This window comes from Panthera tigris, chromosome X, assembly GCF_018350195.1.
Source record: "Panthera tigris isolate Pti1 chromosome X, P.tigris_Pti1_mat1.1, whole genome shotgun sequence".
In the NCBI taxonomy this organism is placed as follows: domain Eukaryota; kingdom Metazoa; phylum Chordata; class Mammalia; order Carnivora; family Felidae; genus Panthera; species Panthera tigris.
Window position 1 is genome coordinate 73,167,542 of NC_056677.1, and position 26,822 is coordinate 73,194,363.

At 34.0% G+C, this 26,822-nt stretch overlaps 1 protein-coding gene across 1 annotated transcript in view; it reads left to right on the forward strand.

The window, feature by feature from the left end:
* Positions 1-26,822, forward strand: part of KLHL4 (kelch like family member 4) — a 192,735-nt gene that overhangs the window by 154,282 nt on the left and 11,631 nt on the right. The window contains 4 exon segments of the mRNA XM_007085586.2: positions 2,754-2,936; positions 9,503-9,731; positions 11,362-11,524; positions 13,274-13,486. Of these exon segments, the coding sequence (XP_007085648.2) occupies positions 2,754-2,936; positions 9,503-9,731; positions 11,362-11,524; positions 13,274-13,486 (788 nt within the window).

The following is a 26,822-nucleotide window of genomic DNA, read 5'->3' on the forward strand; positions in this document are numbered from 1 at the left end:
TTTGTTTCCTAGAAGGACATATCCAGCTTTTAATTTCACACTATATTTGATGAAGAAAGAAAACAAAGATTAAAATAAACTACAGCTAATCTCTAAATTTTAGCATATTCATTAATTTGTTTCCTCTCTCGCCAAACAGCACTTGTAAGAAGCAGAGAAAATGACCAGGCTCTTTTTTTTTTTTTTCTTTTCCTGCCCACCTTCAAGGCAAGCTGATAATAACCAGTATAATAGCATCCCAGAGTAGAGTCTAAGAAGCAGTTAGAGTCTGGATAATACTAACATGGTTAATTAGCTTCTATGATTGAAAGTACATCATAAAATCTTCATATGTACTACAGCATCATTATAATGGCATCCTCATCATGTATGCTGAAGGATTATAGTAAAAATGATTCTAAAAACAAACACCTTTGGATATGATTCAGGATTGACCTACCTCATACTGAATTTTAGTAAGTGAAGTTTAGTTAGGTTGGAGTGCAGTCTCACTATATATTTCTACCATTGGTAATAACCACATTTTTTCTGTTAACAAATTAATCAATAGAAGATATCAATTATATATCATACATATGAATATATTGCACATATGCATATTTCGTATATTATACAGCCTGTGACTAAAGTCATAAAATACCATCCACATTGGAAAGAGGAACATTTAGTGGATCAGTAGTTTCTAATAATTAAAATTAATCAACTTCAACAATTAAATGTTATTATTAAAAATAGAATATTAATTTCCTGATGATTTCTCTACTTTTTTTCTTTTATCTGTTAATTAAATCCATTAAACTACATGTTTACTATTGAGAATCTATCCATATGGAATGAAAGAACTTTGACTACCCTTTTGGGTATAGCAAATTTATCCAAAGGGCAGAGCAATAGTAACATTAAAAAGAAAAACGTTAAAATATATATGTAATTTTAACTTTTTAAAAGTTTATTTTTGCGAGACAGAGACAGAACATGAGTAGGGGAGGGGCAGAGAGAGAGGTAGACACAGAATCCAAAGCGGGCTCCAGGCTCTGAGATGTGAGCACGGAGCCTGATGCAGGGCTCGAACTCACAAACCACGAGATTATGACCTGAGACGAAGTCGGATGCTTAACTAAGCCACCCAGATGCCCCAAGATATACATATAATTTTAGACCCAAGGTTCAGAATCATTGGGAATGTTATGTTTGTGTGAATGGGTGTACACTTATATGTGTTACTCTGATGAGAGGATCTGTAATATTTATCAGATTCTCTAAGGCAGTAATGCTCAAAGTGTCCCTGAACTAGCAGCATAGCATTGCTTGAGAGCTTGTTAGAAACTCAGTTTCTCAGGCCCTCACTACAGATCTACTGAAACAAGTTATGAGAGTGAAGCCAAGGAATCTGTATTTTAATAAGTTCTCCAGATGATTCTTAGATATGCAAAAAATTGACATGACTTGATATAAAGGATCAGAGCCCCTTAACTTTACACTGTTTTGTCTATATGGTGTTCTTTCAGCAAACTGCTTAGTTTGGACTTCTCTTTATTGGAATGAGGAGAAATTTCCAGCCCTAACACATAACCAATGGTTTTTGGCCTCCCACCCCTGAGTATGTCTTATGCCTAAAATGTATACTATTGTGAACTTTTCCAAATGATGGTAGTAGTTGGTAATGGCATACAGAATATAGTCCTTCCAAAACAATTTTAATAGTGACTTAAACACATATTCTAAAAATTAAATATATAAATAAAATGTTGGTAAATCTCTGAAGAATATTTTGAAAAGAAATTACATAGTTCAGTTTTCAAACTGATTTTCAGCAGCATATGGATTAAGGAAATGTCTGGGGTCTCACCAGCTAAATAAAAGTGATCCATCAGAGATTACAGGTGAGATAAGAACTGAGCCGGGTTTTACCACTGCAGAACAGGAAAGTTCAGGGAAGCTTTATGGAGTCAGGTTAGCATTTCCAATCTCAAAAACTACTTGCTATTCCTCTCAATGCTCTATGATACCGTAGAGCCAAAACTCCAATGAACCAATATAAATGACCCTTGGTAAAATTCTGAAACAATCTCTTCACTTCTCAACTCATCTCAGGAAAAATATTTTACTTAGCTTTTATCCCATTCAATGAGGGTCTTATTGTCTGCCAGGTAATGATGATTAGAAAAGATTGAACATCTACAATTGCTGATGTATTGGCTACTTAGTAACACATATACTTTACTCATGTTCACATGTACATGTATAGATAAAAAGCACCTGCTTTCAGAATATTTTACAAAAGTCATTTGATGATAAAGATGCAGTCCTTTGTGGGTGATATTACTTTATTTTAACTGGGAATGATTGTATCAATTTCTCTAAATCTACCAATAAAGTGCCTGCTTATTTTGCTTCATACAGCAGACTGGAAGATGCTTGCTTTGTGTAGACATTGGCCTGCTTTCAGTAACCCATTTTATGAGTATCTTTTCACTTTAACTTCTTGAAATTTTATATTTATATATTCAAAAGATGAATAATATGTCAAATAAACCTGAACAGATCAGTAGCTACTGCCATGAGATCGTTAATCATTTGAAATCATAAGTGAACATAAAAATTTACTAAGAATAAGATATGTTACTAACTTAAATTACTAACACTTTTACGTTTGAACTAGCTCAAGTTTTCTCCAAAGTTACATAAACAAAAATATGTTCTTTTTAATGATGGTTTCTTCACTTCATATACCATGCATCATTACTTTTCAGTTACTGGTGGATCTTGAAAACAGCTCCATGTTTACTGGTGATCTTGAGTGTCAGAAGCTCCTAATGGAAGTTATGAAGTATCATCTCTTACCCAAGAGACAACCTATGATGCAAAGTCCTCAGACAAAGCCTAGAAAATCAACTGTGGGGGCACTTTATGCTGTGGGAGGCATGGATGCTATGAAATGTAACAGGAATGGCTTAGAAAGTATCATTCAGAAAGGAAGATATATTCTCAACACCCCGCAAATTATGAAGGTGGCATTAAAGCCATATTTAAATGTGTGCATCTAAAGCTAATTTTCATAACAGCACACTTCATGTACTTTTGCAATTTTTTACCTTACCTTAACAGGATATAATCCTTTAATTAGTGTTAGCAAAGCTCTTAATAGGTGCTTTTATTTTATGGCAGTAATTTTTAAATTTGAGTATTTCCTTTGCAATGTAAGATGTTTTCAGGGAAAACTTACTTTCCCTGAAAATAAATGGAAGGGTTTAGCAAATTTGCATAAAAAGCATATTTGTCTTTTGAAAGAAATAGAAGAGGGGTCTCTAACTCCTTGCTGTCAAGTTCCTGTTAGAGGCTCAAAGACTAGTTACAAAGAATCTTGAAGTGTTGATGCTACAGGACAGAGAATGGGTTCCAAACACAGGTTTACCTGCTTGCCACATGAAAATCAGTAGTCAAGAGATAAGTGATGATGGGAAAGGAAAGGTGCTTTATTCAGAATGCCAGCAACTTGAGAAGATGGTGGACTAATGTTCCAAAGATGATAGTCCCAGTCTAAATGAAACCAGAGTGTTTTAAGGAGAAGGTGTTGGAAATACTGGGGGCTATGAGCAAGCACCAGCAGGAGAAGCTGGTATTCAGGTAATCATATCAACATAATCCTGAACAGACTTGCTGGCATCAGTGGTAGCTGCTTTCAAAAGTGGTTAGGCCTTATCTTTTGGGGCATTATGGTCCTTCATTCCTTAAGGCCAAAGGTCTGCAAAATCTTAAGGAATGTAGGTTAGTTCTGTTACAAACCAAGGGACTTAGGTCAACAAACAAGGAGTGCATAAGTTTAAAGTAAGTTAACCCTTAAGACTGATTGGAATGCTGTTAACATTGATAACAAGATTAGCAATTTAAACTTGGAGTAATGATTTTACATAAGAATTTTATCAAAGGAACTAAGGAAAAGTTTCTGAAGCCTTGATGTTTTCCCTGATTCCTCCAAGAACCTATTTATCTACATCTCCGCCTTTTTTACTTGATTTCTTAGTATACCCATGTTTCCAAAACACCTAGGGAAGGATTTTGTAATTAATACTTAGCTGTGTAGAAATTAAAACCAACCTACTTAAAATCTGCTAAATCGTGCATAGAAATGTTATTTTGTACCTTGTAGAAAAATAATGCAAAAGTCAAAATTCTGTGCTACTGGAAACCAATTATTTATTTTGAAATATGTAAGTGGAAATTGAAAGACAGTATAAGAACTATGACAATTAATCATAAACTTATAAAACGAGAGCTTGTAAATGCAATTATTTACGAAGTAGCAAAATAGCTTCACAGAACTAGTGCTCTTCAGAAAATAACAATAACAGTGAGGTACTATAATTAATTGCAAATTTGGTAACTTGATTTTTTCCCATTTTTTGAACAAAATGAATATTAACAGCACTCTATGAGGTGTCTAGTTTGATATTTAAATTTAAAGGGAACTAAAAACAAAATGCAAGCATAATTATACTTAGTTTCTATTTTTAATAGCCTAAACTGCAAAGGGAAAAATTGAACATTTTGTGCTCTTTTTGTCTGTTTTTTTTTATGTGTTTCTTCCCTATTTTTGTTACTTTTTCAGCTTCTTGTTTAACTTACAAAGTTTATGTTATAAGTTTGTTACAAAATGAATATGTTACAAAAATGGTAATAAGTATCAACAGTTCCTTATCACTTTTTAAGAATGACTGAAATGTGAACCTATAATCTCCTTGATTCTATTACCACAATTTGATATGGAAGGAACTAAGGCCATGATTTTGAGACTCCATGGGTACCTAGTGTTTGGAGACATAAAAAGTCCTATGGGAAATTGCAGACAACTACAATAATAGTAAAAACTACTATTTTTGAGTACTTGATTGGCATTTTGTAAACATAATTTCTAATTCTCACAATGCTACAGGATAGCATTGTAATTTTTCAGATGAAGAAACTGAGGCTCTTAAGGTTAGATAGCCAACCCAAGGACAAGCAAGTAGAAAAACTGAAAGTGGAATTCTTACTCAAATTATATCTTACTTTTTGCTATATTGCCACTATTTTAGAAGAAAGATCAACAACAACAAAACTGACCCCTCTCTTTGTGGGTCTTAGAATCTATTGAAAAGCCAAGGTGAACACTTAGGGAGAAAAAGAAAAGAAAGAAAGAAAAGTATGAAAACACCTAAATATAGCAAAAAAATTAAAGGGGTAACATTTAAGTAAGTCAATATTATATTTCCATTATTTTAAAGCTATAAAAATAATTTAAATGTACATGCTTTCCTTATAGTGTGTTATTTCATTTTTTAAAGATTTTTTCTTAATCATCACCTTATGATGTCTAGGAAATGCAGTACTTCTTGAATCTTTAATTTTCTTTTTGACTCACACAGTTAACTTGGAATTAGTTGCCAAATATAGGTATCACACAAGTGGCTGGGGTTAAGTAAAATTCTTACCATGTATATTAAAACAACCATCAGAAAGTTGTAAGTATGATCACAGAATCACAATGTAAAAATGGTCAAATGGCAAACTTTGGGCTTTTGTATGTAAAAGTATTCAGTAATGTTCCATTTATTAAAGACAATGAATTCTGACAGGCAGTACGTCATGGGGCAAATTAAAGGCTAATATAGTTGTTTTTAGATCATTTTAGAACTAGATGGAGAAAAGTCACTAAATTAGATATGTTCACAATTACAGGAACTAACATGTTCCCAACAATACTACAAAATTAGGTTGGTTTTGTTTCCTCTTGACCAGATCATAAATAAGGGTTGAATAGGAACTTAGAAATTAATTGAGAAACAATATTTGCAACGTTTTAGGGAAGATCTATATACACAGAAACATTATAAAATGAGCCCTAAGGGGAGACATCAGTAAAAAAAAAATCCAATTTGTTTTTCTATCAAACAAGTATAGAGCTGGCATAGTAAGCCAACTAACATTTTGATTGTTTGAAGCAATAGTGGAGGTATGTAAATGGGCTGTAAGAAATCTTCAGAGTTCAAGATACAGAACTATCAGTAGTATATTTTCATAGATAAAAATAAGAGATGTAGGGCATATAAATTTTCTATATTTAATGTAATGCCCAGAAAAAATTAACTTGGTATTAAACAGACTTCTACATTCTTTCATTATAAACTTTCTGTATGCACTTGGTAAATGTAGCTTTGCACAATTTCCTGACTAATGACTTGACTATTAATAGCTTCATAATCTTAAGTAGAGGAATGTAACCTTTGTTTCCTAATCTAAATTGGCTTATTGGTAAATTCCAATAATGAAAAGAGTTTGAAATAAAAAGTTGGAATAGGAAGAAGTGGATAGGAAGACAGATTTGGGAAGATTGGAATGAGGAAGTAGAAAGATATGAAAACATTCAGAGAAAATGGACTGGTTGACAGAGTGAAAGTTGATGTGCAATTGTAGATATTCCAGTTTTAACAGTTTCATCCAGAGATATTTAGTGTAGAAAATATATTTTTCTAGGTGGTATTTGCCCTCTCAGTAGTAAATGTAGTCAATTGAGCAATTGCTGATCTGTAAATCAGAAATCAGCCAAATCCACCTTATCAGTGAAAGATGGAGGGATTAAGGAGAATGGATAATGAGTATCTACATATACAAGTTTTTCTTGTGAAAATCCAAACTTCTGAGACATAAAGGCTTACAGTGCACTATTCATCAGAAAAGATCTAAAATTACAGAAAAGAAATACATGGTCTTCACTAATCCAATATACATAGAAAAACTTTCAGAAGCAGACGTAGATACAATATACTTTGCTTAAATTTTGGATTGATATGATCTCATACCATAGCATTATAATTGGCCAGTGGATACACTTCAGATGTAAGCATTTTCATCATAAGTAATGAATTATATTTTCTCCAAAAATCACTCAGTAGAATAAAAACTGAAAAGTGTTTTTTGCTTATTCCTATTGTTGGTTCTATATATTTGGAATGAAATTCCCTAAATCTGTCAAAATCTGTGTAGGTACACTATATGTGTGAATAATAATTCTTTATTTCAAACCTTGGTAATTAATCAGAAACTTCCTTTTTGTGCAAAATCAAATTTTACTAAAATATAGCAGCAGCTCTTTTGAATAACTGGTAAAAAGCATTGCTTAAAGAAATGGACAATTTATTATGTACTTAAAGGAGCTACAAAAAGAACAACAAATGAAGCCTTAATCCAGGAAAGGAAAAAAAAAATAAAGATTAGGGCAGAAATAAATGATATAGAAAATAAAAGTCAATAAAATAGATCAATAAAACCAGAAACTGTTTCTTTGAAAAGAATAACAAAATTTAAAAAACTCTAGCTAGATTTGTCAAAAAGAAAAGGAAAGGGACCCAAAGAAATCAAGTAACTATTGAGAGATGATAAATAACAACCAACACCACAGAAATACAAACAATTATGAAAAACTATATGCCAACAAATTGGACAATCTGGAAAAAATGAAAAAAATCCTAGAAACATATAAACTACAAAAATTGAAACAAGAAGAAATAGAAAACTTGAACAGACTGATAACCAGCGAGGAAACTGAATCAGAATCAAAAGGCTCCAAGTATGCAGGGGCGCCTGGGTGTCTGAGTCGGTTAAGCCTCCAACTTCAGCTCAGGTCATGATCTCTTGGTTTGTGAGTTCAAGCCCCGCGTCGGGCTCTGTGCTGACAACTCAGAGCCTGGAGCCTGCATCAGATTCTGTGTCTCCCTCTCTCTCTGCCCCTCTGCCACTCATGCTCTGTCTCTCTCTGTCTCAAAAATAAATTTAAAAAAATTAAAAAAAAAAAGGCTCCCAGTAAGCAGAAGTCCAGGGCTGGACAACTTCCTGGGCGAATTCTACCAAACATTTAAAGAAGAGTTAATGCTGATTCTTCTCAAAATATTACAAAAAAATAAAAATAATAATTAAAAAAATAAGGAAAACTTCAAAATTCATTGTATGAGGCTGGCATTGCCCTGATACCAAACCAAGAAAAATACTTTGCTAAAAAAGAGAACTAGAGGCCAATATCCATGATGAACATGGATGCAAAAATTTTCAATGAAGTATGAAGTAGTGATGATTTACTATGGCAATAGTGGCAGTATGCTATGGTAGTAAAACTGACATTTTAGCAGTTGAATAGAAAATGAAATTTTATTAACACATAAAATAGGTAGTATCTCAGAATTACATTCTTAAATATAATAATAAATAAATAATAAGTAAGCCTAATCTATTTTAAATTATAATCCTTAATTTTAACATCATGTAAAATTGTATGAATTGGAGGCACCTGGGTGGCTCAGTCAGTTAAGCGTCTGACTCTGGGTTTCAGCTCTGGTCATGACCTCATGCTTCATGAGTTCAAGTCCTGCATCAGGCTCTGCACTGACGGTGCAGAGGCTGCTTGGGATTCTCTCTGTCTCCCTCTTTCTTCCCCTCCCATTCTCTCTCTCTCTCTATTTCAAAATAAATAAATAATCGAAAAAATACCAAAGGCCCATTTATTTATTTTTGAGAGAGAGAGAGAGAGAGAGAGAGAGAGAAAGGGCCAGAAGTAGAGAAAGAGAATTCCAAGCAGGCTCCATGCCCAGAACAGAGCCCAATGCAGGGCTTGATCCCACAACCCTGAGATCATGACCTGAGCCAAAATCAAGAGTCAGGCACTTAACTGACTGAGCAACCCATGTTCCCCCAAAGGCCCATTTAAAAGAAACTTTCACTCCTGTTTCTTTAGTCACTCATATTTTAAATCAACACAGACACGCAGACACACACACACACACACACACACACACACACAAAACTGAATAAAATAAAAAAGCATAATCAATATATTGAATGGGCATAGGTATTTAAAATCATAATGGATGTATAAAGAGTCAGTAATAGATTACAAGATAATTTTTGTTGTAAATTATCATGTTTGACACCTGTATTAGTATTACTAATAGCATAACATAGCCAAAGAATCCATTATGAATATACAAGCCATATATATTAAATAAGCTGTTTTATTCTGACTCTTCCATTTGGATCTGCTTGTAGCAAAATATTACCTTGCCTTGTCTGCCAGGTTAGAGAATCATCTGGACTACTTACTTTAATTTGAGTTGCAATCACTGATTCTATGCTATAAATTATAGGTACATAAATATAATGTGAATGATAACAACTAAATTTTTTTATACAAGCAATTTTTCCACTGTTTAATGTCCCTTTAAAAACCCATGGAGAAGGGGAAGGAAAAAAAAAGAGGTTAGAGTGGGAGAGAGCCAAAGCATAAGAGACTCTTAAAAACTGAGAACAAACTGATGGGTTGATGGGGGGGTGGGAGGGAGGGGAGGGTGATGATGGGTATTGAGGAGGGCACCTTTTGGGATGAGCACTGGGTGTTGTATGGAAACCAATTTGACAATAAATTTCATATATTGAAAAAATAAATAAATAAAAAATAAAAAAAAATATCCCTTTAAAATATACCACCACAATTGAAAAATATGACCTCAGAATGAACAGCTGGCTACATATTGGCACCATGAGTGGCTGTAGGCTTCAGTTTGGAGTTGCAGTTATTGATAATAAGCTCTATGTCGTGTGAGGAAGAGATGGTTTAAAAACTTTGAATACTGTGGAATGTTTTAATCCAGTTGGCAAAATCTGGACTGTGATGCCTCCCATGTCAACACATAGGCATGGCTTAGGTAAGAGCTTAATGTTATATAGTTTCTAAGGAATGCATCCTTAGTAGAGCTTTTTAAAAGTTAAATTCAGCTGCGCACTATTGGAGTTTTATTTTATTTTATTTTTTACTTTAATCCCAGTATAGTTAACATACAGTGTTAGTTTCAGGTGTACAATCCCATACTAACATATATTAGTTTCAGGTGTACTGTTTGGTGATTCAACAATTCCATACATCACACAGCATTCATCACAAGTGCATATTATTGAGATTTAGTCAAACCCTTAGTCAAAATCTCTCCAAAATGCTGAAAAGCTTAAGCAAATGATACAAACCTGTGAAACTTTTTTTTTCTTTTTTCGAATGTCATACTTGCTAACCCTGTGTCCCTTCAACCAGTATTTTTAAACATAAAAAGTTTTAGAAGGAATACATCATTGAGGAACATAAAACTACAATAGGAAGTTTTCTTCTACACTCAATTTAGAAAAAAAAAAAACAACTTGACTATGGAGAGTCATTGTGCTTCTAATTTGATGAATCCTGTCCCTTCCCATAAGAGGCAAGTCTGTATTTCAGAAAAAGCTTTGGGATGCAGGTTCAAGGCAGGGATGTTTAGAAAAACTGCTTCAGTTGAGAGCAACTCTAAGTTATACTTAAGCCAGAGATTCCAAGAAGTTTAAGAAAGATGGAGTGGAGACTTCTGAAATAGTCTGGAAGCTTTGATTCTCCTGCATCTTTGTCATGGTACATCTTTCTTCATTCTAGACTCTATAAATTCTCAATATCATAGAGTTTGTTTAAAAAAACAGAATTATTGCCTTTGTTCGTTTTTAATAACTGACTTCAACAGCTAAAAAGTGGAATTCAGAAATGGTATTGTTTTTTTCCAAAATTGTTCAGCAAATTGTCTATTCAAATTAGACTGTGTAATTATTCAGCTCAACTGTGTCAGTCTGATTCCTAGACATATCTTAGAAAACATATCTTACAGAGAAATTGAAGCAATTTTTTAAAATCTAATTGATATTACTAAGAAAGTAAAAGTAATTAAGTTATACCCCTGAGGTGCTCATTGGGATGGTGAAGAAGATGGGGGAAAAGGCCAATTGTGTGAATTCCCAGAGAAGTAGTTAGATAGGGACTATTCATAGTATCTAATGGAACTAATTTCTAACTAAACCTCAGAAATCCCTGCTTATTGGGTTATTTCATGGGAATTTTTTAATAACTGTAATAAAAAGCAGGGAATAGAAAGACATGACACAGTCTACAATTCTAAGAATTATCTAAGATTCAGTACAGATATCTCAATCTCATCTATCACTTACAATTTAAAAGATGATGTTGAAATTATGCCAGAAAAAAAAATTAGTTTCCTTTTTCTATTGCATCCTTAGAAATGGTGTGTTCTACTACCTCTTTTAACTTCAGTATTACAACAATGATAACCTTCCATGATACAGAGATTATGCCTGAAAGTTCCCTAGGGTTAAGAGGTCATTTTTAATTTCATATCAAGATTAGTAAATTATTAATGCACACACAAAGTCATTTAAGAAACAAAAACAATTTTTAGCTTTCAAAATGAATAATATCCATTTTGTTTGGTATATCTAAGTGAACCCTCATGCTTTTTTATCTCCTAGGTGTAGCCACACTTGAAGGACCAATGTATGCTGTCGGTGGTCATGATGGATGGAGTTATCTAAATACTGTAGAAAGATGGGACCCGGAGGGATGTCAGTGGAATTATGTGGCCAGTATGTCAACTCCTAAAAGCACAGTTGGTGTTGTTGCATTAAACAATAAGTGAGCAAATCTAAACATTGATGCTCTTTACTCCCAGCTCATGTGATACAACACTTCAGAGATGTGACCCCAAGCATTGTCAATGACCAGGGCATCCTAGTAGTCAGTAGTAAAAGGCCTGTGTTGGTACTTTCCCTTCATCATATGGAAAATACTTGTCTAAAATGAACATTTAATTAAATATTCTGCAGTCCTCTGCTACTCAAGTATAGTCCTGTGACCAGCAGCATCAGCATTATTTGAGATCTATTTAGAAATTCTGAATTTTAGCCCCACCCTAGACCTCCTGAATCAGAATTGGCATTTTAACAGGATCCTCAAGTGGCCTGTGAGCACATTAAATTTGAGAAGCACTTTTTTAGGCCAACAAGTTCAATTTTACCCTCGAGAAGTTGCCACATTTTACGTCATGACTTTTTATTATTAAAACTTTGGTTAGTCTTGTAATAGGGCAAGTCTTTGTCTTCTTTATCATTCACTGTCCTGAGTGTTCAGGGCGCCCGATTCCAGAATTACAGAGTCCAATCTTTCTGAATCTTTCTGCCTTCCTGATCACTTGTATATGAGAGCAAGGTAACATATTAAAGGTTGCTAAGATCTTGAATTGTTACTTATTTAAGGTAATTATGTCCTTTCAGATAAGGGACCTTTGGAAACAATAACCAGCACATAGGAGGGACTTAAATGATGACAATTTTAGACACCAGGACAGATCAGTGGCAGGGGACAACCTTGGTATATGTATTGACTATATATAAAATCAGTATTTCATCGTTCAGCTGGGTCCAGTAGAAATTGCAGCACAGATAGTTTATAGCACCTTGTATCAGAAGTAGGACATGGCTGTAGTTAAGAGGATACCCAGCCTTACAGTATCTTAGAGCTTAAAATACTCCTGCATCTGATTATCTTTGGCTTGACCTGAATATCAGGTGACTTGGAAACAATCTCCTACATATTACAAAACAGATTGAAATAATCAAATTTGACTAATTTAATTTTATTTTGTTGACTTGATATTATTCACAATTGAACATGAAGAGCAGTTATAGACATATGGCTTAGTAAATGTTTATCTTCTTTATTGATGAAGGATTAAATTTAAATGGATTAAAAAATGCTGCTCATCATAAGAATTGACATTCTACAATTTATGGGAGAAATGTGATAGCCAATATGCCTTCTTAGAAAAAAATCCAGTTTGTTGATTCTTATTCCCTTTATTATTTATTGTTAGTCTTCCTAGTGACAAATGTTTTATAATATTGAATGAAGCAGTTCACAAAATAAAAGGGATTCTAATGCTAATCATTTGAACCTAGCCAAAATTGTAAGGTTACTAGAGTTAGTCTTTGGAAACATCCAACCTGCCCTTTTTGTATTTTAATTTCCAGATTTATTGAGGTATAATTGACAAATACCGCCAATGCTTTTGATATATCCTTTCTTTCTCTGTCTTCATTTCTCATGGGATTTTTTAATCTATTGTCTCATACTTTCACAAAAATAATAAAGCTGGGGAGGTTTGGAGTAGAGTGGACCTTGGCAAGTACCTTTTGTTACCTATCCATTCACAAACTCAGGCCATCCATTAAAAAATACTAAGGGAGTAGAATATATAGCCATAAACTTGAAATGCTTTGTACAAGTTTTTTTTTTTAATTTTTAATCTATGCACAAATTAAACATGTTTTACACACACACACAAACACACACACACATACACATACTTCTGTTCTTTTTTTCTAGGCTATATGCTATCGGTGGTCATGATGGAAGTTCCTGCCTCAAATCAATGGAATATTTTGACCCCCACACTAACAAGTGGAGTCTATGTGCTCCAATGTCCAAAAGACGTGGAGGTGTGGGAGTTGCAGCATATAATGGATTCTTATATGTTGCTGGGGGTCATGATGCCCCTGCTTCTAACCATTGCTCCAGGCTTTCTGACTGTGTGGAACGGTAAAATGTTTAGATTTATTTATGTATATATGTATTTGGTTATTTACCTATTTTTCAGAAATGAGAAAGATTTTCAGGCTACCAGAAACTAGTCTTCCAAATAAGTGTTAATCCTTTCAGAGAATTAATCTTTTGTGAAATTGCACACTTACTCCTAGACTCAAAGTATTTTGAAGAAAATTTTCAAATGTATTTTATTTCCATCATAAGAAATATATTCTTTAAATATTTTAACATTTATTTATTTTTGAGAGAGAGAGAGAGCAAGAGAGAGAGCGACAGAGCATGAGCAAAGGAGGGACAGAGTGAGAGGGGGACACAGAATCTGAAGTAGGATCCAGGCTCTGAGATGTCAGCACAGAGCCTGATGCGGGGCTCAAACTCACAGAATATGAGATCATGACCTGAGCCAAAGTCAGAGGCTTAACCGACTGAGCCACTCAACTGCCCCAAGAAATATATTCATTAAAATGTTTTTTATTGTTTGCTAGTTACCCTATAAAATAATGAGATAAAAGGGATGTAAGAATAAAGAAATTTAATGCCAAATTATATTACTCAAACTATTCACCATCTCAAATCAATATGACTTCACTATTTCAAAAAAGTTATATATTGGTCCCCAAAGGATGAAGACTTACCACCACAAAATATACAGAGAGAATTCCCCCAAAAGAGATGTTAATTATACTCTGAAAAATAACTCTATTTTATTAAGTATTTATTTTTCCAAAGGTAACTTCTTTGAATGGGAGACATTCATTTGGATAAAATGTGATAGGATTGTTCAATAACTTAGACATATGATTTTTGGTTACAATACACTCCCTTCAAGATAGAAAATATATATGTACACAAACATAATAGGTAAAATTTACCATTTAACCACTTTTAAGTGTTAAGTGGCATTAAGTACATTCACATTGTGAAAATGTTACCATCATTCATATCCAGATCTTTCTTTTGTCTCCTCAAACTGAAACTCTTTACTCATTAAACAAAAAATCTCCATTCCTCCCTCATCTCAGCTACTGGCAACCACCACTTTATCTTCTGTTTCTATGAATTTGACAATTGTAGGAGCCTCATAAAAGTGGAATCATAAGTAGTTATCCTTTTGCGATTGACATATTTTGTGAATAACATAATTCTTCCAAGATCATCCATGTTATACCATTTGTCAGAATTTTATTTCCTTTTAAAGCTGAACAATATTACATTATATGTACATATTACATTTTGTTTTTATTCATTAATTCATCAGTGAACAGGTGGGTTGCTTCCACCTTTTGGCTACTGTGAATATTGCTGCTATGAACATAGGTGTACAAATATCTGGATGATCTCTGCTTTCATTTCTTTTGGGGATATACTAAGAAGTGAAAATATTAAATGTTAATAGTATTTTTAATTTTTTGAGGAGCATCCATACTATTTTCCATAGCAGCTTCACTATTTTATATTCCCATCAACAAAGCTAAAGTGTTCTAATTTCTGCACATCATCACCAACACTTGTTATTTTGTTTTACCTTCTTTTCAATAGTTAGCCCAATGTATTTGAAGTGGTATCTCTTCATGGATGTAATTTGAGTTTCCCTAATGATCAGTCATGTTAAGAGATTATATATATATTTCTATTCCTAATTTGGTCAGTGTTTTCATCATAAAAGTAAAATGAATTTTGTCACATACTTTTTTCTGCATCAGTTGAGATGATCATGTGTTTTATTTTCCCTTTCATTCTGTCAATGTGTCAATTGATTGGTTTTAATATAATCACCCATCCTTGCATTCCAGGAATAAATCTTACTTTACTATGGTGTCTTATCATTTTAATAATGCTGGTGAATTCAGTGTGCTAGTATTATGTTAAAATTTTTTGTATCAGTATTCATTAAAGATACTGTTGTGTAGTTTTCTTATTGTGTCTGGCTTTGATGTCAGTGTAATGTTTACCTTATAGAATAAACTTAGAAGTGTTACTTCTCCAATATTTTGAAGCATTTGAGAGAGATTCGTGTTAATTCTTCTCTAAATGTTAGAAAGAATTCAACAACAAAGTCATGTGGACTAAGGCTTTCTTTTGTTGGACAGTTGTGATTACTTTGTGGGGAAACTTGATCTTCTTAAAACTATAGCTCTGTTCAGATTTTCTGTTTCATGTTGGATCAATATTGGTATATTGTGTGTTTCTAGAATTGTATCCATTTCATCAAGGTTATGCAAATAGTTGGTGTACAATTGTTCATAACACTCTCTTTAGATCTTTTTTTTTCTGTAAAATTGGTACTGATATGTTCCCTCTTTTTTCTGTTTATAGATTAAAGGAAGTCATTTCATGTGAAATTGTAAAGTAATTTGGTATTTGACATTTTTAAATTGTTTTATTTGAGTGTAATTGACACATAATGTTACATTATTTTTAGGTGTACAACATAGGGATTCAACAAATTTATGCATAATGCTATGTTAACCACAAGTGTAGCTACCATTGCTATTATAATACTAACACTATTTAATATCATTGATTATATTTCTTATGCTGTTACTTTTATTCCCATGTCATTCATTCCATAACCAGAAGACTCTATCTCCCACTTGTTTCACAACTCCTTCCACTCTGGCAACCATCACTTTGTTCTCTGTATTTACAGCTATGACTCTGGGGGTTTTTTTTGCGTTTTTTTTTTAAATTTTTTCTTCAATTCCACATGAGTGAAATAATAAGGTATTTGCCTTTCACAGTTTGACTTTTTTCGCTTAGCATAATAGTCAGTCCATCCTTGTTTTCACAAATGGCAAAATTTTATTCTTTCTTTTTTTCTTTTTATGGTTCCACAGTATTCTAGTGTGTGTGTGTGTGTGTGTGTGTGTGTGTGTGTGTGTGTGTGTGTGTGTATCTTATCTATTTATGTATTGATGGACATTTAGGATGCTTCCATATTGGCTATTGTAAATAATTCTGCAATAAACATAGGGATGCATATAACTTTTTGAATTAAGATTTTTGTTTTCCTTGTGTAATTCCACACAGTAGTGGAATTACTGGATCATATGTTATATTTTTGAAGTTTTGAGGAATTTTCATACTGTTTTCCACAGTGACTACACCAATTTACATTCACAACAATAGTCTGTCAGGCTCATTTTCTTCCACATCCTCACCAACACTTGCTACTTCTTGTCTTTTTATTTTAGCCATTCAGAAAGGTGTAAGGTTATAGCTCATTGTGATTTTGATTTCCATTTCCTTGATGATTACTAATGTTGAGCATGTTTTCAAGTGTCTGTTGAATATATGAATGTCTTTTTTGGAAAAAAATAATGTCTATTCAGGTGCTTTGCCCATTTTTAAATCATATTGTTTACTTTCTGTGTTGAGCTATAAGCGTTCTTTATATGTTTTGGATATTAACTGCTTTTCGGGTATATCATTTGCAAATAACTTCTACTATTCAGTAGATTGTTTTTCAGTTTTGTTGATTGTTTCCTTAGCAGTGAAAAAGATTTTTATTCTGACGTGTTCTTTTGGTTTATTTTTGCCTTTGTTTTCCTTGTTTTAGGAACTCTATCTAGAAAAATGTTATTAAGGCTGATGTCTGAGAAATTACTACCTGTGTTCTTTTTTAGGAGTTTTATGGCTTCAGGTCTCACATTTAGGTCTTTATTCCTTTTTGAATTTAATTGATGTATGGTGTTGGAAAGTGGTTCAGTTCCATTCTTTTAAAAATACCTGTGCAGTTTTCATATGACTTCTTAGAGAGACTCTTTTCCCATCGTATATTCTTGCATTTTTGTCATAGACTAATTGACCACATAATAGTAGATTTGTGTCTGAATTTTCTTTCCTGAACCATTGTCCTATGTGTCTATTTCTGTGCCACTACCATACTATTTTGATGACTGTAGTTTTGTAGTACATCTTGAAATCTGGAACTTTGTGATACATACAACTTTGTTATTCTTTCTTCAGATTACTTTGGCTACTTGGGTCTTTTGTGCTTCCATACAAATTTTAGAATTTTTTATATTATTCTATGAAAAAATGCTTTTCATACTGTTACAGTTATTACATATCTATATATATCACTTTGGAAAATATGGACATTTAAAAATATTAATTTTTCCAATCCATGAGCATGGACTACCTTTCCATTTGTTGTGTAGTTTTCAATTTCTCTCATCAATTTTATTTTATTTTGTTAAGTTTTTACTTCAATTGTAGCTAGTTAACATATATAGTAAAATTGGGTTCAGTTGTAGAATTTAGGGTTTCATCACTTACATATAACATACAGTGCTAATCACAACAAGCATCCTCCTTTTTTTAACACTTCCAAACTCACTTTATTTTTTTATGTTAAATATAATTTATTCTCAAATTGGTTTCCATACAACACCCAGTGTTCATCCCAACAGGTGCCCTCCTCAATGCTCATCACCCACTTTCCCCTCTCCCCCACCCCCATCAGTCCTCAGTTTGTTCTCAGTATTTAAGAGTCTCTTATGGTTTCCCTCCCTCCCTTTCTGTAACTTTTTTTCTTCACCTTCCCCACCCCCATGGTCTTCTGTTAAGTTTCTCAGGATCCACATATGAGTGAAAACACATGGCATCTGTCTTTCTCTGCCTGACTTATTTCACTTAGAATAGTACCCTCCAGCTCCATCCACATTGCTGCAAATGGCCAGATTTCATTGTTTCTCATTGCCAAGAAGTATTCCATTGTATACATAAACCACATCTTCTTTATCCATTTATCAGTTGATGGGTATTTAGTCTCTTTCCGTAGTTTGGCTACTGAAAGTGCTGCTATAAACATTGGGGTACATGTGCCCCTATGCATCAACACTCCTGTATCTCTTGGATAAACTCCTAGCAGTGCTATTTCTGGGTCATAGGGTAGATCTATTTTTAATTTTTTGAGGAAACTTCACACTGTTTTCCATAGTGACTGCACCAGTTTGCATTCCCACCAACAGTGCAAGAGGGTTCCCGTTTCTCCATATCCTCTCCAGCATCTATAGTCTCCTGATTTGTTCATTTTAGCCACTCTGACTGACGTGAGATGGTATCCCAGTGTGGTTTTGATTTGTATTTCCCTGACGAGGAGTGACGTTGAGCATTTTTTCATGTGCCTGTTGGCCATCTGGATGTCTTCTTTAGAAAAGTGTCTATTCATGTCTGGTGCCCATTTCTTCACTGGATTATTTGTTTTTCAGGTGTGGAGTTTGGTGAGTTCTTTATAGATTTTGGATTATAGCCCTTTATCTGATATGTCATTTGCAAATATCCTTTCCCATTCCGTTGGTTGTCTTTTAGTTCTGTTGATTGTTTCCCTTGCACTGAAGAAGATTTTTATCTTGATGAAGTCCCAATAGTTCATTCCTTCTTTTAATTCCCTTGCCCTTGGAAATGTGTCATGTAAGAAATTTCTGAGGCTGAGGTCAGAGACGTTTTTTTTCCTGGTTTCTCCTCTAAGGTTTTGATGGTTTCCTGTCTCACATTCAGGTCCTTCATCCATTTTGAGTTTATTTTTGTGAATGGTGTAAGAAAGTGGTCTAGTTTCATTCTTATGCAACAAGCATCCTCCTTAATGCCCATCACCGATTAGCCCACCCACCACCCAACTCCCTCCATCAACCCTCAGTTTGTTCTCTATAGCTAAAAGTCTCTTATGGTTTGCTTCCCTTCTCTCTTTTATTTGCTTCTGCATGTTCATCTGTTTTCTTTCTTAAATTCCACATATGATTGAAATCATGTGGTATTTTACTTTCTATGACTGACTTATTTTGCTTAGCATAATAAACTCTAGCTTTAGCCACATCATTACAAATGCCAATATTTCATTCTTTTTGATGGCTGAGTAACATCACACTGTATGTATCTACTCCATTATCTGTATCCATTCATCAGTCAATGCACATATTGGCTCTTTCCATAGTTTGGCTGTTGTTGATAAATCTTCTATAAACATCAGGGTGTATGCGCCTATTTGAATAAGTATCTTTTTATCCTTTGTGTAAATACCTAGCAGTGCAACTGCTGGTTCATAGAGAGGTTCTGTTTTTAACTTTTTGAGAAACCACCATACTGTTTTCCAGAGTGGCTGCACCAGTTTTCATTCCCACCAAAAGAGTAAGAGGGTTCCTCTTTCTTCACATCCTCGCCAACACAGTTGTTTCCTATGTTGTTAATGTTAGCTTTTCTGACAGGTGTGAGGTATCACATTTACACTTTTCATCCATTTTGAAATAATTATTGTGTATGGTGTAAGAAATGGTCCAGTTACACTCATGCATTTTGCGTTCCAGTTTCCCCAACACCATTTGTGGAAGAAAGTGTCTTTTTAATTGGATATCCTTTCCTGCTTTGTCAAAGATTAGTTGACCATATAGTTGTGGACCTATTTCTGTGCTTTCTATTCTGTTCCATTAATCTATTTGTCTGTTTTTGGTGGCAGTACCATACTGTTTTGATGACTACAGCTCTGTAATATAACTTGAAGTCCACAATTGTGATGCCTCCAAGTTTGCTTTAATTTTTCAAGATTTCTTTGTCTCCTGGGGGTGTTTTGTTGTTCCACACAAATTTCAGGACTGTGTTTTCTAGCTTTGTGAAAAATTCTGGTGGTATTTTGATAGGAATTGCATTAAATGTGTACATTGCTTTGGGTAGTAGACAGTTTAACAATATTTGTTCTTCCAATCCATGAGTATGGAATATTTTTTTCCATTTCTTTTGGCCCTATTCAATTTCTTTTGTAAGTGTTCTATAGTTTTCAGAGTACAGATATTAGTACTTTAGTTAGTTTTATTCCTAGGTATCTTATAGTTTTTGGAACAATTGTAAATGAGATAAATTCCTTGATTTATTTTTCTGCTGCTTCATTATTGGTGTATAGAAAGGGAACACATTTCTGCACGATAATTTTGTATCCTGTGACTTAACTGAATTCTTGTGTCATTTCTAGCAAGCTTTCTGATGGATTCTTTCACTTTTCTACACAGAATATCATGTCATCTGTGAATTATGACTTCTCCTTTGCCAATTTGGATGACTATAGTTTTGAGTTTTCTGATTGCTGTAGCGAGGACTTTCAGTACTATGTTGAATAGCAATAGTGATAGTCACATCCCTGTCTTGTTCCTGATCATAGAATAAAAACTCTCAGTGTTTCCCCTTTGAAGATGATATTAGCTGTGGGTCTTTTGTATATTACCTTTATGATGCTGAGTTATGTTCCATATATCCCTACTCTGTTGAGGGTTTTTATCAAGAAATGAATGCTATATTCTTCAAATGCTTATTTTGCATTATTGACAGGATCATATGATCCTTATCCTTTGTTTTATTAATGTGGTGTATCATGTTTATTTTTATTTGTGAATATTGAAATGCTTTCAGCCCAAGAGTTAATCCCACTTGTTTGAGTTAAAAAATTCTTTTAGTATACCGTTGTATTCAATTGACTAGCATCATGTTGAGAATTTTTGAATCCATGTTCATCAGGGATACTGGCCTATAAATTTCCTTTTTAGTGGGACCCTTGTGTGGATTTGGAATCAAAGTAATACTGGCCTCTTATAATGACTTTGTAAATTTTCTTTCCTTTTCTATTTTGGAATAGGTTGAAAATAGGTATTAACTTGTATTTAAATGTTTGGTAGAATACCCCTATGAAAACATCTGGCCCTGGATTTTAGTTTGCTAGGAATTCTTTTTTTATTAGTGATTCAATTCATTTGCTGGTTGCAAGATTATTCAAGTAATAGAAAGTATTTCTTCCTGTTTCAGTTTTGGTAGTTCATATGTTTCTAGGCATTTATCCATTTCTTTGATTGCACAATTATTTAACATATAGATTTTCATAATGTTCTCTTATAATTGTAGTTCTGTGGAGTGGGTTGTGATCCCTCTTCTTTTTTTTTATTTGGTACCAATATGTGAATTTATTTTATTTATTTTATTTTAATGTCTTAATATGCAATAATTTTACAAATAGGGACCATTTTCTCTAACCTATTAACATGCTTTACCAGCTGATCTTTTTCCTATAAGTTAAATAGAAGACTTCCTTTTTAATAATTCCTTGGCATAAGTTATAATTTGCTTTAATCAACAGTTAAGTGCTTATTTATAAACATTTGTGTGCATTGATCTGCATGAATTATGTTAGATTGATAAAGATTTCTTAGTTGGCTTCCAAAAGTTCCTTGTTCTGTGAGTACACAGATGATATTAGTAGGGAACTAACATGTAAGTGTCAGACATATTACTGATATACTGTAGCCAGAAGAGAAATTTTCACCAAATCCTTACTTTTCCTAATGTGAACACATTAATAAAAGAGAGTTGATGCTTAGTATTTCTTTTGTAAGCAAGTGTTTTCTTCTCAGTGAATTGGTGTGTTGCTTGGAGTGGGTAAACATCAATGAAGAGTTGCTAGTGTCAGTTTAATTAGGTTTTTTTTTTTTAAGTTATTTAGTCTTGAGAGCTGTATTGTCTATAAATTTAAATGCGCTGTTATTAATCTTTTTCCAAGATTATCCATCCCAGGTGTGTGTGTGTTTTTTTTTTTCTAGAGACCCCTTTAAAAAGTCTTCGTTCATGTGGTTAAATAATATTGCATTTATCCCATCAGTTATTTGTGCACAGAACAAATGAGGAAGGGAGAAGTTTTGATTTAGAATGCTTCATTAGGGCAGAATTCGTGTTGTTTCACTCTAAGCAGTAATAAAGTATTTTATGTGCTAAGCACTGTGCTGAGCACTTGACTCTAACTGCTACTCTGGGTAGTTGGGGGTATATGCTGTAGATGAAGAAAAACTGACTCAAGCTGACATTGATCCTTCACTCATGATATCAGTAGTGGTAAATTTTCTTTTCACCTGTACTGTGATTATCCTTTCATAGCAGAGGCATTACTGGTCTCTAAAATCTGGAGTACTCCAGAGATGTATTCCATGAACATAGAACAACACACGTTGTGCAAGATGTTGATTGGTGTAACATATAAGAAAAAAGAGGTTTTTAGCCAAAAATTGGGTAACAGGTAAGGTATGTTCACCAATTTTCTTTACTTTAACACTTTCCAGAACTACTAAACATCTGTGTTTCTTTTTATTTTATTTTATTTTGTTTTGTTTTGTTTTATTTTACTTTATTTTATATTATTTTATTTTGTTTTATTTTATTTATTTACTTTAAATTTACATCCAAGTTAGTTAGCATATACTGCAACAATGATTTCAGGAGTAGATTCCTTAGTGCCTGTTACCCATTTAGCCCATCCCTCCTCCCACAACCCCTCCAGTAACCTTCTGTTTGTTCTCCATATTTAAGAGTCTGTTAAGTTTTTGTCCCCCTCCTTATTTTTTTATTATTTTTTCTTTGCTTCCCTTATGTTCATCTGTTTTGTATCTTAAAGTCCTCATATGAGTGAAGTCATATGATATTTGTCTTTCTCTAACTAAGTTCGCTTAGCATAATACCCTCCAGTTCCATTGCACAGAGTTGTGAATGACAAAGTTTTATTCTTTTTGATTGTCAGGTAATACTCCATTGTATGTATATATACCACATCTTCTTTATCCATTCATCCATCGATGGACATTTGGGATCTTTCCTTGTTTTGGCTATTGTTGATAGTGCTGCTATAAACAGTTTGGTGCATTTGCCCCTTCGAAACTGAATACATGTATCCCCTCGATAAATACCTAGTAGTGCAATTACTGGATCCTAGGGTAGTTCTATTTTTAATTTTTTGAAGAACCTTCATACTGTTTTCCATAGAGGCTGCCCAGTTTGCATTGCCAACAACAATACAAAAGAGATCCTCTTTCTCTGCATCCTCGCCAACATCTGTTGTTGCCTGAGTTGTTAATGTTAGCCATTCTGACAGGTGTAAGGTGACATCTCATTGTGGTTTTGATTTGTATTTCCCTGATGATGAGTGATGTTTAGCATTCTTTCATGTGTCAGTTGACCATCTGGATGCCTTCTTTGGAGATGTGTCTATTCATGTCTTTTGCCCATTTCTTCACTGGATTATTTGTTTTTTGGGTGTTGAATTTGATCAGTTCTTTACAGATTTTGGATACCAACCCTTTATCTGATATGTTATTGCAAATATCTTCTACCATTCTGTTGGTTGCCTTCTGGTTTTGCTGATTGTTTCCTTTGCTATGCAGAAGCATTTATTTTGATGAGGTCCCAGTAGTTCATTTTTGTTTTTGTTTCCCTTGCCTCCAGAGATGTGTTGACTAAGAAGTTGCTGCAGCAAGATCAAAGTGGTTTTTGCCTGCTTTTTGCTCAAGGATTTTGATGGCTTCCTGTCTTTCACTTAGGTCTCTCATCCATTTTGAGTTTATTTTTGTGTATGGTGTAAGAAAGTAGTCCAGGTTCATTCTTCTGCATGTCGCTGTCCAGTTTTCCCAGCACCACTTGTTGAAGAGACTGTCTTTATTCCATTGGATATTCTTTCTGGCTTTGTCAAAGATTAGTTGGACATACATTTATGGGTCCATTTCTGGGTTCTTTATTCTGTTCCATTGATCTGTGTATCTGTTTTTGTGCCAGTACCATACTGTCTTGATGATTACAGCTTTGGAGTATAGCTTGAAGTCCGGGATTGTGATGCCTCCTACTTTGGTTTTCTTTTTCAAGATTACTTTTGCTATTCTGGGTGTTTTCTGGTTCCATAGAAATTTTAGGATTGTTTGTTCTAGCTCTGTGAAGAATGCTGGTGTTATTTTGATAGGTATTGCCTTGAATATGTAGATTGATTTGGGTAGTATTGAAATTTTAACAATATTTGTTCTTCCAATCCAGGAACATGGAATCTTTTTTCCTTTTTTGTGTTTGTCTTCTTAAATTTCTTTCATAATATTTCTATAGTTTTCAGTGTATAAATTTTTCACCTCTTTGGTTAGGTTTGTTCCTAGGAAATTTATGGGTTTTGGTGCAATTGTAAATGGGATTGATTCCTTGATTTCTATTTCTGTTGCTTCATTGTTGGTGTCTAGGAATGCAACCAATTTCTGTGCATTGATTTTATATCCTTCCACTTTGCTGAATTCAAGGATCAGTTCTACCAGTTTTTTGGTTGAATCTTTTGTTTTTCATATGGAGTATCATGTTATCTGCAAAGAATGAAAGTTTGACCTCCTCCTGGCTGATTTGGATGCCTTTTATTTCTTTGTGTTGTCTGATTGCTGAGGCTAAGACTTCCAATATTATGCTGAATAACAGTGGGGAGAGTGGACATCCCCATCTTGTTCCTGACCTCAGGGGGAAAGCTCTCAGTTTTTCCCCATTGAGTATGATATCAGCATTGGGTCTTTCATATATGGCTTTTATGATCTCTAGATATGATCCTTCTATCCCTACTTTCTTAAGGGTTTTTATCAAGAATGGATGTTATATTTTTCAAAAGCTTTCTCTGCATCTATTGAGAAGACCCTGTGGTTCTTGTCCTTTCTTTTAGTGATGTGATTAAACACATTGATTTTTTTGCAGATATTGAACAAGCGCTACCTCCCAGGTATAAATCCCACTTGGTCGTGGTGAATAATTTTTTAATGTATTGTTGGATCCAGTTGGCTAATATCTTGTTGAGGATTTTTGCACCCATGTTCATCAGGGAAATTTGTCTCTACTTCTCATTTTAGTGGCGTCTTTTTCTGGTTTTGGGATCAAGGTAATGCTGGCTTCATAAAGAGTTTGGAAGTTTTCCTTCCATTTCTATGTTTTTAACTTTTTGGTTAGCCCATTTATTCTTTAGTAAGATGTTCTTCAGTCTCCAAGTATCTGTTAACTTTCCAAACCACTTTTTTCTGGTGGTTGATTTCGAGTTTCATAGTGTTGTGGTCTGAAAATATGCCTGGTATGATTTTGGTCTCTTTGTACTTACTTAGGGCTGGTTTGTGTCCCAGTATATGGTCTATTCAGGAGAACGTTCCCATGTGCACTGGAGAAGAATGTATATTCTGCTGCTTTAGGATGAAATGTTCTGAATATATCTGTTAAGTCCATCTGGTCCAGTGTGTCATTCAAAGCCATTGTTTCCTTGTTGATTTTTTGATTAGATGATCTGTCCATTGCTGTGAGTGGGGTGTTGAAGTTTCCTACTATTATGGTATTACTATCAATGAGTTTCTTTATGTTTGTGATTAATTGATTTATATATTTGGGTGTTACACATTGGCACATAAATGTTTACAATTGTTAGGTCTTCTTGGTCTAGAGACCCTTTGATTATGATATAATGCCCCTCTGCATCTCTTGATACAGTCTTTATTTTAAAGTCTAGATTGTCTGATATAAGTATAGCTACTCTGGCTTTCTTTTGTTGACCATTAGCATGATAAATGGTTCTCCATCCCATTATTTTCAATCTGAAGGTGTCTTTAGGTCTACAGTGGGTCTCTTGTAAACAGCATATAGATGGTTCTTGTTTTCTTAACCATTCTGTTACCCTATGTCTTTTGATTGGAGCATTGAGTCTATTGATGTTTAGAGTGAGTACTGAAAGATATGAATTTATTGCAGTTATGATGTTTGTAGAGTTGGAGTTTCTGGTGGTGTTCTCTGGTCCTTTCTAATCTTTGTTGCTTTTGATATATATATATATATATTCATCTTTTCTCCCTTCAGAGAGTCCCCCTTAAAATTTCTTGCAGGGCTTGTTTAGTGGTCAGGAATTCCTTTAATTTTTGTTTGTCTGGGAACCTTTTTATCTCTCCTATTTTGAATGACAGCCTTGCTGGAAAAAGAGTTCTTGGCTGCATATTTTCCTGATTCATCACTCTGAATACATCCTTCCACTCCTTTTGGGCCTGTCAAGTTTCCATGGAAAGGCCTGCTGCAAACCTGATATGTCTTCCCTTGTAGGTTAGGGACTTTTTTTTTCCCTTGCTGCTTTCATGATTCTCTCCTTGCCTGAGTATTTTGTGAATTTGACTATGATATGCCTTTTTGTCAGTTTTTGTTGAATCTAATGGGAGTCCTCTGTGCTTCCTGGATTTTGATGTTTGTGTCTTTCCCCAGGTTAGGAAAATTTTCCACTATGATTTTCTAACATAACCCTTCCACCCCTATTTCTCTCTCTTCTTCTTCTGTGACCCCTATGATTCTGATGTTGTTCCTTTTTAATGAGTCACTCATTTCTCTAATTCTTAAATCGTGCTCTTTTGCCTTAATCTTCCTCTTTTTTTCTGCTTCATTATTCTCTATAAGTTTATCCTCTATATCACTGATTCTCTGTTCTGCTTCATGCATCCTTGCTGCCGCTGCATCCATCCATGATTGCAGCTCAGTTATAGCATTTTTAATT